Source organism: Orycteropus afer, unplaced genomic scaffold, assembly GCF_000298275.1.
Source record: "Orycteropus afer afer isolate SDZICR_OR568_19922 unplaced genomic scaffold, OryAfe1.0 scaffold00160, whole genome shotgun sequence".
Taxonomy (NCBI): Eukaryota; Metazoa; Chordata; class Mammalia; order Tubulidentata; family Orycteropodidae; genus Orycteropus; species Orycteropus afer.
Window position 1 is genome coordinate 6,945,838 of NW_006921747.1, and position 12,951 is coordinate 6,958,788.

General features: G+C 39.7%; 1 protein-coding gene across 1 annotated transcript in view; it reads right to left on the bottom strand.

The window, feature by feature from the left end:
* The window catches only part of GRIA1 (glutamate ionotropic receptor AMPA type subunit 1), a 515,315-nt gene that overhangs the window by 108,640 nt on the left and 393,724 nt on the right, over positions 1 to 12,951 (bottom strand). The window contains exons 9-10 of the mRNA XM_007946426.2: positions 12,414 to 12,524; positions 11,551 to 11,757 (exon numbers count right to left, since the gene is read on the bottom strand). Coding sequence (XP_007944617.1) covers positions 11,551 to 11,757; positions 12,414 to 12,524 — 318 coding nt within the window. The remainder of the gene's footprint in view (positions 1 to 11,550; positions 11,758 to 12,413; positions 12,525 to 12,951) is intronic.

Below are 12,951 nucleotides of genomic sequence, written 5' to 3' on the forward strand. Positions count from 1 at the left end.
TCTTGTAGGCTTATTACTTTGGATACTTTCATAGCTGAGTTGGTTTCTGGGTTACATCATCATGTGTGTTAATGGTCAGTTGTTTTTGGCTGTTGTTGCTTCTCTGTCCCTTTAGCATCTTTTGTAAGGTTGGTCTGGTTTTAAGAAATTCCCTTAATTTCTGCTTATCTGAAAATGTCCTAATTCGACCATCATATTTGAGAGACAATTTTTCTTGGTACATAATTCTTGGTTGGAAAATTTTCTCTTTCAGGGTTTTACATATACCATGCCATTGTGTCTTCTCTCCTGCATGGTTTCTCTTGAGAAATCTGAGCTTAGTCTTATTGGTTGCCCCTTGTAGGTAATTTTTCGTATTTTCAATGCTACTCTCATGATTCTTTCTTTGTCTTTGGTTTTGGTGAGTTGGATGGTGATATGTCTTGGTGATTTTCTTTTGGGTCTACCCTGTTTGGGGTTTGATGGACTTCTGAATGGATATATTCTTATCTTTCATCATACTGGGAAAATTCTCTTCCAACAAATCTTCAACAATTTTCTCTGTGGTTTTATTTGTCTCTTCCTGTTCTGGAATTCTGTTTACATGTAGATTATTCCTTTTGATGATATCCCACATGAATCTTAGGCTTTCTTCATTTTGTTTTGATCTTTTTTCTGATTTATCCCTTTCCAAAGAAGTGTTCAGTTATTTGCCTTCAATCTCCCTAATTCTGTCTTCCATTGATTCAATTCTGCTCCTTTGCTCATTCAATGTCTTATCTATTTCTGAAAATTTAGTATTAGTCTTCTGGCTTTCTGTGTGTAGACTTTGTATCATTTCTAATTTTTCATTTATTTTGTCATTTTGTTCTTTTATTGCCTTTCCAAATTGTTGTAGGATTTTCTCTGTGCTTTCCTCAATTTTGTCAGTGTTTTCCTTGATCTGTCTCTCAGTTTGTTGAAGATACTTAAATATACTTCTTTTGACTTCCTTATCAGGGAGTTCCAATGCTGCTTTTTCCTCAGGGATGTGTTCTGGGTCTCTATTCTGGTCCTTTGTCTCTCCTGCTTTATCTGGCTTCTTTGTGTGGACTGTGATCTGAAGTATTGTGATGTTTTTGTGTTTGTATTTAATTGGTGATTGTATGTTGGAGTGACTTGTCCACAATTTTCATTTTCTTTGTATGTTATCTTTGCAAGCAGGGTACTGTGCTCCTCTATTCAATAGTTGACAGCATTTATACATTCACCACCTGTCTCCTTTCCTGTTGTCAGCCTCTTGTATGTCCCTGATGACTTTGGCAAACAGAGCCTGTTCTTAGGTCTGTGGAATCCGAATTAGAATGCTATCATTTTAAAATCCAAAATGGTTGTCACTTGTAAAGATTCAAAATGGCTGCACCCTTGGTCACTTTAAATATTTAAATTGGCCACTGCTTGTAAACGTTCAAAATAGCTGTGCCCTTGGTCACTTTAAATATCCAAAATGGCTGCCACTTATAAACATTCAAAATGGCTGCATTCTTATTCACTTTAGATATCCAAAATGGTTGCCACATACAAACAATCAAAATGGCTGTGCCTTCTGAACAGCAGAAAGTCAACAGCTCAGGTTGTCTCCCATCCTGCTGTTCCCCTTCCTAGTCATAGGCCACCAGCACAGTCATCCCTGCAGCCCTTGGTGACCAGGACTGATCTTTAGGTCAATTCTCAGGTCCCAATACCACTTGGGAATATTCAGGCTGTTGGTCCTATCAGAGTAGCTGATTTCTCTTAGTTCCTGGTTGGAAGATTTGTTGTTGTTGTTAGGTGCCGTCAAGTTGGCTTTGACTCACAGCAACTCTAAGTACATCAGAACAAAACACTGCCCAGTCTTGTGCCAGTCTCACAATCCTTGTTATATCTGAGTCTGTCATTGCAGCCACTATATCAATCCATCTTGTTGAGACCTTCCCCCTTTTCATTGACCCTCCACTTTACCAAGCACGATATACTTCTGCAGGGAGTGGTCCCTTCTGACAACATGACTAAAGTAGATAGATGATGTCTGGCCAGTCTCGCTTCCAAGGAGCATTCCTGCTGCACTTCATCCAGGACAGATTTGTTCATTCTTTTGCAGTCCTTAGTAATTTCAGTATTATTTGCCAACACCACAACCCAAAAGCATCGACTCTTCTTCAGTCTTCCTTATTCATTGTCCAGGTCTCACATACATAAGAGATGATTGAAAATACCATGGCTTGGGTTAGGTGCACCCTAGTCTTCAAGGAAACATCTTTGCTCCTCAGCACTTGAAAGAGGTCTTATGCAGTAGATTTGCCCACTGCAATCTGTCATCTGAAGTTTTGACTGCTGCTTCCACTGGTGTTGATTGTAGAACCAAGTAATATGAAGTCTTTGACAAATTCAAACTTTTCTCTATTGATTATGGTGCTGCTTATTGGTCCAGTTGTGAGGATTTTGTTTTCTTTATACTGAGGTGTAATCCATACTGCAGACTATAGTCTCCAATCTTCATCAATAAGTATTTCAAGTCATCCTCACTTTCAGCAAGCAAAGTTGTGTCATCTTCATATCACAGGTTGTTAATGAGCCTTCCTCCAATCCTGATGCCACACTCTTCTTCATATAGACCAGCTTCTATGATTATTTGTTCAGCATACAGTTTGAATAAGTATGGTGAACAGATACAACACTGACACACTGCCTTCCTGATTTAAACCATACAGTATCCCCTTGTTCTGTTTGAATGACTGCCTCCTGGTCTATGTACAAGTTCCTCATGAGTACAATCAAGTGTTCTGTAATTCCCATTCTTCTCAATGTTATCCATAATTTATTATGATCCACACAATTGAATGCTGTTGCATAGTCAATAAAACATAAATAAACATTTTTCTGGTATTCTTTGCTTTCAGCCAAGATCCATCTGATATCAGTTGTTCTACATCCTCTTCTGAATCCAGCTTCCATTTCTGGAAGTTTTCTGCCAATATACTGCTGCAACCATTTTTGAATTATCTTCAGTAAGATTTTATTTCTGTGTGATATTAATGACATTGTTCAATAATTTTCACATTCTGTAGGATCATCTTTCTATGGAATGGGTACAAATATGGATCTCTTCCAGTTAGTTAGCCAGGTAGCTGTCTTCCAAATCTCTTGACATAGCTGAGTGAGTGCCTCCAGCATGACATCTGTTTGTTGAAACATCTCAATGAGTATTCTGTCAATTCCTAGAGACATGTTTTTCACCAATTCCATCAGTGCAGCTTTGACTTCTTCCTTCAATACCATTGGTTCTTGGTCATATACCACCTTCTGAATTGGATGAACATTGACCAATTCTTTTTGGTACAGTGATTCTGTGTATTTCTTCCATCTTCTTTTGATGTTTCCTGCATTGTTCAATATATTGCCTATAGAATTTGTCAATATTTCAACTCGAGGCTTAAATTTTTTTACTCAGTTCTTTCAGCTTGAGAAATGCCAAGCATGGTCTTCCCTTTTGGTTTTCTAACTCCAGGTCTTTGCACATTGCATTATAACAACTGACTTTGTCTTCTCAATCTGCTCTTGGAAATCTTCTGTTCAGCTCTTTATCTTGTCATTTCTCCCATTTGCTTTAGTTATTCTCCATTCAAGGGCAAGTTACAGAGTGTCTTCTGACATCTAATTTGGTCTTTTTTTGTTTTTTCCTTTCCTTTTATTATTTTTTTAAAAAATAATTTATGCACAGTGAAATACACAAAATTGAAGTGACATGGGTCAATGAATTTTTTTTTTTTTTTTTTGCAGTGTTCCCTCCCCTCCCCTCTCACCCATGGTAATCAACAAAGGAAGTTCCCTTCCATATATAAACCTTTTCTTGACTTTTTGCAATGGTGAACTAATATTATACTTGTCCATCTGTGACTGAGTTCTTTCACTCAGCATAATGTCCTCCAAGTTCATCCATGTTATGAGGTGTTTTATAGATTCTACCTTATTCCTTAGGGTTGCGTAGTATTCCATTGTGTGTATGTACCACAGTTTGGTTATCCATTCTTCTGCTGATGTTCATGTAAGTTGTTTCCATCTTTTTGCTATTGTAAATAGTGCTGCAATGAACGTGGGTGTGCATATATCTGTTCTTCTCCAGGCTCTCAATTTTTTTAGGGTATATACCTAGTAATGGGGTTGCTAGGAGCTCTGGTAACATAGTGCCTAAGGCACTTGACTGCTAACCAGAAGTCTGATGGTTCAATTCCACCAATTCTCAGAAGGAAAGTTGGGCAATCTACTTCCATAGTGATACTGGCTTGGAAACCCAAGGAGGGGTTGCTATGAGTTGGGTCCAACTCGACGGCACACAACAACAACAATGGAATTGCTGGGTCAAATAGTATTTCTAATTCCAGGCTTTTAAGGAATCGCCATACTGTTTTTCACAGAGGTTGTATCATTTTACAGTCCCACCAGCAGTGTATGAGAGTCCCAATCTCTCCACATTCCCACCAGCATCTACCATTTTCTGTCTTGTTGAACTTTGCCATTAGTACTGGGGTGAGATGGTGTTGTTGTTGTTATATGCCGTCGAGTCGGACCCGACTCATAGAGACCCCTCCTTGGGTTTCCGAGGCAGTATCACTACGGAAGTAGATTGCCCCATCTTCCTTCTGAGAAGTGGCTGGTGGGTTTGAACCACCAGGCTTTTGGTTAGCAGTCAAGTGCCTTATTTCATTGTTTTGATTTGCATCTCTCTGATGGGTAATGATCATGAGCATTTCTTCATGCATTTGCTGGCTGCCTGAATATCCTCTTTGGTGAAGTGTCCATTCATGTCTTCTGCCCATTTTTAAATTGGATTGTTAATCTTTTTGTTGTTGAGATGTTGCAGTTTTCTATAAATTTTAGAGATAAGCCCCTTGTCAGATATGTAATAATCAACAAGTATGAATTTGTTGCTGACATTTTATTATGTGCTTTTTTTGTAGTTTTGATTTCTTTTTCCATATAATTATCTGTGCTGAGCTCATTTTGTTTATGAATTGTGTTAACGCTTCCTTTGTTGCTATTGTTTTGTATTTGCTAAATATTTGTACTAGTCCTCTTTTTTATTTTGATGTGAAGGTTTATCATTTTTCTTTGAGGTTATCCTGTGATTTTATAATTTTTTCCCCAAGTTTAGAACAGTCTGTTCTATCTTGTTGTCTCAACTTCCGTACCATTTAGAAGGTCTGTAACTACACAGTTTTTTCTTTCTTTTTGGTTTGTAGTTGTTTTTATTTGTCAATTGATGTCTCTGGTTCCCTGTTTACAATCTTGTAGGCTTATTTACTTTGGATACTTCTACAACTAGGTTAGTTTCTGGGTTATGTCATCATGTGTGTTAATGGTCAGTTGTTGTTTGCTGCTGTTGGTTCTCTCTCCAAAGGATTCCCTTTAGCATCTCTTATAATGTTAGTCTGTTTTAATTAATTAATATATTTATTAACAACAACACAACAATAATTTTTATTGTGCTTTAGGTTCAAGTTTACACAGCAGAGTTTGCTTTACATTCAACATTACGTGTATATTTAGTTTCACTCCCCATTTACCATCCCCAACCCTAACTCAGTCTTCTCCCCTCCCTGCCCAGTAATCCCCCCTCCCCCGTGCCCCTCATAGTTATGTACTTCTCTGTGTCCTGCATTTCCTCTGTGTGAATGTTGACCCTCTGGTGCCCCGTGGTCAATTGCTCCAAGGGATGCATTTCCATAGAGTATGTGGGTGAGTCACCCTGGGTTGAGTGGTCTGTGTGTACATTTTGTTTACTACTGGGCTGAGAACCAGCCCCTGGAAGTGAGTTTTATTTCAGGCCCAGAATGTTTCCCATGGTCATAGTATTGCAGGTTTCACCAGACTCCATCCAACCAATAATTCTGGTCATTATTGAGGTTTTGGATTTTGTTCCACGTTTTTCCTCCCACTCTATCCAGAATCTCCAGATTTGATCCTTTCCTGTGTGGTAGGCATTGGTAGCCAGGAACTATCTAGTTCTTCTGGTCTTGAGGGCCATCATGTCCTAGGGCTGATTGCTTCTAAATGCCCTTGGTTTTTTATTTCACACTCTTCTTTGGTTCCGACAATAGGAGACGATTATTTGTATCTTAGATGGCTGCTTGAAAGCTTTTAAAATCCCGGTCACTACTCACCAATGTAAGATGAGGAACAAGGCTTTTATGTATTTTGTTGTGCCAATTGAGTCCAGTGTCCCACAGTACTATGGCCTGAGTCACTAGATCCGTTGGATCTCTCTCCCACAGTGTTTGGGTGTCTGTGAGGGATTACTCTTTGTCTGTCTTCTGTTGTTTCTGTAAGGATTACAGATATTTTGTATCACTGGTATCTGTGCAAGATTAGCCTTTCCTGTCTTTTTAATGACCTTTTGCTTTCTTCATGGATGATGTTCTTAATGTCATTCCACAATTCCTCTGGGTTTCAGTCATTGGTGTTCAATGCATCAAATCTATTTTTTTAGATGGTCTCTAAATTCGGGAGGGACATATTAAAGGTCATATTTTGACTCTCACAGACTTGTTTTAATGGTCTTCAACTTCACGTTGAACTTGCATATGAACAGTTGATGGTCTTTTCCACACTCAGCTCCTAGCCTTGTTTTGCCTGAAGATATTGAGCTTTTCCATCACCTCTTGACACAGATGTAGTCAATCTGATTCTCATATACTCCATCTGGCCAAGTCCATGTGTATAGCTGCTGTTTGTGTTGTTGAAAAAAGGTATTTGCAATGAATAAGTCATTGGTCTTGCAAAGTTCTGTCATGCAATCTCCAGAGTTATTTCTATCACCTAGGTCATATTTTCCAACTACCTGTGATCCTTCTTTGTTTCCAACTTTTGCATTCCAATCACCAATGATAATCAGCACATCTTGATTGCATGTTTGGTCAATTTCAGACTGCAGAAGTTGGTAAAAATCTTCAGTTTTCTCATCTTTGGCTTTGGCGGTTGGTGCATAAATTTGAATAGTAGTAGTACTAATTGGTCTTTCTTGTAAAACAGAAACAAACTCACTGTTTTTGAGTCAGTTTTGACTCATAGAGACCCCTCTTTCAGTTTCCAAAGTTGTATCTCTATGGAAGTAGATTGCCCAGTCTTCCTTCTGAGGAGTGGTTGGTGGGTTTGCACTGCCAACCTTCTGTTTAGCAGTCAAATGTCTTAGACAGTATGCCACCAGAGCTCTATATGGATATTATCCTATCACTGACAACATTATACTTCAGGATAGATCTTCATACATTCTTTGTTATGTTGAATGTCGAGCCATTCCTCTTCTATTTGTCATTCCTAGCATAATAGATCATATGGTTGTCTGATTAAAATGGCCAAAATCTATCCATTTCAGCTCACTGATGCCTACAATATTGATCTTTATGTGTTCCATTTCATTTTTGAGATCTTCCAATTTTCCCAGATTCATACTTTGTACATTCCATGTTCTGATTATTTGGAATAGGCTGAGAGATACTATTCTTTTATTCCTAATCAGGGAAATAGGGAAAGGAAGCCAAACTAAAAATCATGTGAGAGTGATCCAAGTGGAACCATCATGGGGTCTTCAGAATATAGTTTCAACTGTGCACCAGAACATGCCTGGTGGAGGGAAGTGGATGTTAAGCAGAGCTGGCAGCTGAGGCATGTTGCAGTAACTCAGGCTTGTCTGAATCCAGAGCCACCACTGACTGCTGGCTATAAGCCTTGTCCTCAGGATGATCATATCATTTTTCTGCCAGAATGACAGATCTTTTACTAAGGGAATGGCATTACATGAGGTGGAGGCGAAGATGAATGCTATAAGAGGGAAAAAGTTCAAAGCAGTTGCCATGGGGATGACCTTAAGTGCCTGGCCCAGGTTCCCATGGAAACCAGCCTCCAGCTGCAGTGTTAAACATCCAAGCCACTATCTTTCATCAATAGAGGTTCCCAAAGTGAGAAGTACTAGAGGGGTGGAGAAAGGGTAGAAACACCTCCCACCTTTCAACTGATTAACCACCTTCCCAGGTCATCTCAAAAGCCACCTTCCTGGGGAAGGTTTTTTTATTCCATCTCTTTCTTTCTGAATTCCCACAGTCCCTTGTATGGCTCTCACAGCCATCACAACTCCTCTTGTCCTGACATAAAGGAATGAGATTTAACACTTTTCTAAAGGGTGGCTTAATCCTGACCCTGAACTCAACATCAACCTTGGCCTCCACATATGCTTCGGCTTGAAGTTCCAGCCTAGAGTCTTCACATTCTGCAAGTGAAGCCATGATGGACCCCTTCCTGCATGTTGTGACCTGATTCTTCTATTGCCTTTTGTCAGTCCTCTATTAAATGACCTCCTAATGCCCATTGAATCAATCTACACTCTTCCTCTTTTCATTTCTTACTAGAACTCACCCTTCACTATTCCTCATCCCAAGACCTCTAGGAAATTCATGTTTCTCACTCTCTTCTCACACCTTATTTATTCTACCACTATTTTATTGTTTATTCTTTAGATACTCCTGGAGTTCCCTTCTTTCTTTTTATTTGAATTTAGCCATTTTTTTTTTAATCTTCAAGTTTCACATCCTTTTTGATGGTTAGATAAACTCACAGTCTCTTGCTTGAACCATACAATTTAGACTCCTTAATTCTATGCTTTTTTTTTTTTTTAATTTATTTCTCATTTTCTCATTGTCTTCACTACCCCACAAAATGTTAAGATTTTGTGGGTAGGGATCAGATCCTTTGGTTCTCCATGATTCTCTAAGCACTTGAAATGATACTAGACGTTCAGTGGCATCTCAAATCTGCTTCCATCTATTGAAGATTTACTACAATTATCATTGGCTTAAGTGTGATGAGTGATATAAAGATGAAATAGACTTACCCCTCTTGCATACATAACCATTATACAAGACAAAGGATGCTAGGAACCATAAAGAAGCAGAAACAAATTTCTTCAGAGGAAAGTGAGAACTGTTAAAAATGGTAGTTCACATCTGTTATGAGGAGAAAGAAATGACATCTTGGAAAAGGTAATGTTTGATTCAGGTTTTGGAGAAGGAGTAGGATTTAAAAGTGGAGAATGGAAGGGGAACTTTAAGAAACAACATGAATAAGGGCCAGTTTGGCTGAAATGGAAGGTACATGAGAAAGAATATTGAGTAAAGATACAAGAGAGTGATGTTGGATGAGGGGTACATCTAATTATAGGGGAGGAATTTATAATGAGGGATCCATAAACAACTATTGAATAGTGAAGTAACAACTCAAGACTCTGCCACAGGAAATTTAATCTGGAAGGTTATACTGTCACTCGCATGGATGATAATAAACTGAAGTTGTAAGACTAAGCAGGGTAGGCTGGAGGAGCTGGGACCAAGAACCTGAACAAAGAGTGCCTTAAAGTGCTGAATTTTGGGCTACTCATTTCTTCAGAAGCAATGACACTCAATTATGTTGTTTAATAGTTGTAATGTATTGAACTCTGTCTTTGAAAAATATATGTAAACATGGCTAGTCCATCCATGGTTCCCAGTATTGTGTGGTTGTCCTCCATTTTTGATGTATTATAAATCCTAACCTCTATATGTAAATGAAGCAGGATCAGTGTTGGGTGTATCTTGAGTTATGTCCTGATAAGAGGATATGACTCAAGTAACTCCCTTATTCGAGTCCCATCCTTACTTAAGTCATACTCTTATTCAAGTCACCACCCTTATTTGATGCAACGGGAGTTTCCTTGAGGGTGTCACTCTAGCAAAACTCCCTTTTGCTCTGGATCCTGCATCCAGCTCATCATCATCTGACCGCTGGTTCTTGAGACTTGAGCTAGCAGCCTGCCATCTGAACTGCCTATTCTGAGATTCACCAGCTTCTGCAGTCCTGTGAACCAACAGCCTGTTGCCTGACCTGCTGATTGTAGGATCATCAGCCCCTGCAACAACGTGAGTCAGGAGAAACCTCCAGCTGATGCCTGGCCTATAGAATTGGACTTGTTAGGCTCCACAACTGCATGAGCAAAACAAAAACAAAACTTAAAGATCTGGAAAATTCTTTTGTGCAAATTAAGGACACATGTCCTACAAAATTTCACCAAGTATCTGGCTAGATTTCACAGGTTAACAAATGAAGAGGAATTTTACCCCAGAATGGAATATGTCTAGTCTCACCCATATTTGATTTAGGTGATTCAGAAGATGAGATTTTGGATTTGGAATTGATTTAAGACTTTTGGGATGATATAATGGGTGAATGTATTTTACCTGTATTTTATGGGTGCTAAACAGTGGGATGTCATGGGTTGAACTGCATGCCCCCAAAATATGTGCCAACTTGGTTGGGCCATGATTCCCAGTATTATGTGATCATCTTCTATTTTGTGATCTGATGTAATTATTCTCCATTTTGTGATGTGTTATAAATTCTAACCTCTCTATGTTACTGGGGAGCTCTGGTGGTGTAGTGCCTAAGGCATTTGGCTGCTAACCAGAAGGCTGGAGGTTCAAACCCAACAGCCACTCCTTAGAAGGAAGATTGGGCAATCTACTTCCATAGAGATATCGCCTTGGAAACCCAAGGAGGGGTCTCTATGAGTCAAATTTACTTGATGGCAGTGAGTTTGGTAGTCACAGCCTTACACGAAGATGTGACTCAAGTCACTCCCTGACTCAGCTCTCACACTTTACTTAAGTCTCACCCTTACTCAAGATATACCCTTGCTTGATCACACCTTTTATCTTACAAGAGATTGTTGTTGTTGTTGTTGTTGTTGTTATATACTGTCGAGTCTGGACCTGACGCATAATAACCCCTTCTTGGGTTTCTGAGGTGGTATCACTATGGAAGTACATTGCCCAACCTTCCTTCTGAGGAGTGGCTGGTGAGTTTGAACTGCCAGCCTTCTGATTAGCAGTCAAGTGCCTTAGGCACTATGCTACCAGAGCTCCTTTACAAGAGATAAAAGAAAAAAAAAATTAAGTAGAGAGGAGGGATCTCACTACTACCAACAAAAAAAAAGCCAGGAGCAGAGTGCGTTATTTCAACCCAGGGTCCCTGCTCTGAAACCTCCTAGACCCAGGGGAAGACTGATGCTAAGACATACATATATCTCCAAGGAACACTGGGCCTACAGATGTTGAAAGGAGATAAAGGCCTACCCTTAGAACACACTGAATTCAGACTTCTTCTCTGGTGGCATAGTGCCTAAAGCATTTGACTGATAACCAGAAGGCTGGTGGTTCAAACCCACCAGCCATCCTCAGAAGGAAAATTGGGCACTTTACTTCTGTGGTGATACTGCCTTGGGAACCCAAGGAGGGGTCATTATGAGTCAGATCCAACTTGACAGCAGTGAGTTTGTTTTTTCTGGTTTGGATACTTTGAGAAAATAAATATCTGTTTGCTAAAGAAATCCCCCTTGTGGTATTTCTATTATAGTAGCACTGGGTAAGTAAGACAATAGACATCTGTGTCAGGTGTTTTATTCAATTGTCAAGTGATTTCCTGTGAAACCTTTCTCTGCCTACCAATTCTCCCACCTTATGGTGAACTTACTCCATAGACCAGCTCTCCCACCATGCCATTCCAAGCCTTGGTGTCAGGGTCTCGGGCTCCATATTTTCCATCACTGACGATCTCAAGACGGTAGGAGTAGCCAACATGTTTGGCAATCTCTGCTGCCAGCTCCACACAATAGCCTTCATAACGGTCATTTCCTTCAAACTGGTTGGCATTTTTCTTCAGCATCACATAAGGGTCTTCCTGGTAGAGAAATGAAGACATAGAGAATGTGGGTTATGGGGTTGCTTGGGAAGGTAAGACTTTGGTATAATAGAGAAGGATGTCACCAGCATTAGCGTTGAGAAAGTCTTCTTAGCCCCTATATCTACTTGGTGAATTTTCGCCTCTCCCCACCCTTCTACAGTAACAAATTTCTTGCATTAATGAAGCAAACTTTGTTAAAATAAGAATGTCTCATTTTCAATAGCTTTCCAAATTTTGTTCCAGGATGAGAAGTAGACCTCAAATGGACTTCTGGTTTTTTATTACTAATCACTGAAAATCAAAGCAGTTTCATTTATGTTGGACTTTAGGAGATTCTCTTTGAAAATGACTTCTACTGAAGGAAGGCAGAGTATGAAAACCACCACAATTTAGTCTCACTCTTATGTTTTATATATGGGAAAGTATGGCTAAAAAGAAGTTAAGTGACTTATCCAAGGATACAAAGTGAGACAGTTACAGGAGTCAGGGTGAAAACTCAGCACCTCTGATTTTCAGGGCATTCTTTTTTTCCACTCCCTCTTTCCACCTACAATCAAGTTTTGGCAAGAATAACAACCATATTTTGCTCCTGGTGGAAAACCCTTGTGCTGATCTAGCTTGAATACTGGGTACTATTGATGAGGGATACTCACCAGGATTGTAGTGACGATGTAGGTTCTATTCTGAACACTTGAATTATCACCCCCTGCTTGAGCATCAGTGGCTGCAGGGACAAACTTATCATCTTCATTCCAGTAACCAATCTGTTAATGAGAGGAAGGCAGAGATATAAGGTGAGCCAATGATATAAGATGAGCAAGGATCTCAGTCTATCAGAGGCAGATAAGGGAGGAGCTCAGTATCACATCACAAACTACTAGACACACCAGGCCCTAAAATATTGGTAGGTTAAAAACAAGAGGCAGAGTTCCGGCAAGATGGCGGACTAGGCAGAAGGATTGCACAGACCCTCTTCAACAAAGAAAAGGGAAACCAATTAATATAGACACAGAAGATAATCTTGGACTCCTGAGCCTTGAAGGGAAGGATACAGAATTGGACTAAACCCCAACTAGCAGAAGAATGTGCGCGAAAATACCAAAAAAAGGAGACATACGGAGCTGTGGTCTGACAGCGAACTGAGTGACCCTGACAGTACAGGCAGCTCGGAGATTCCCGACTGGTGGTAGG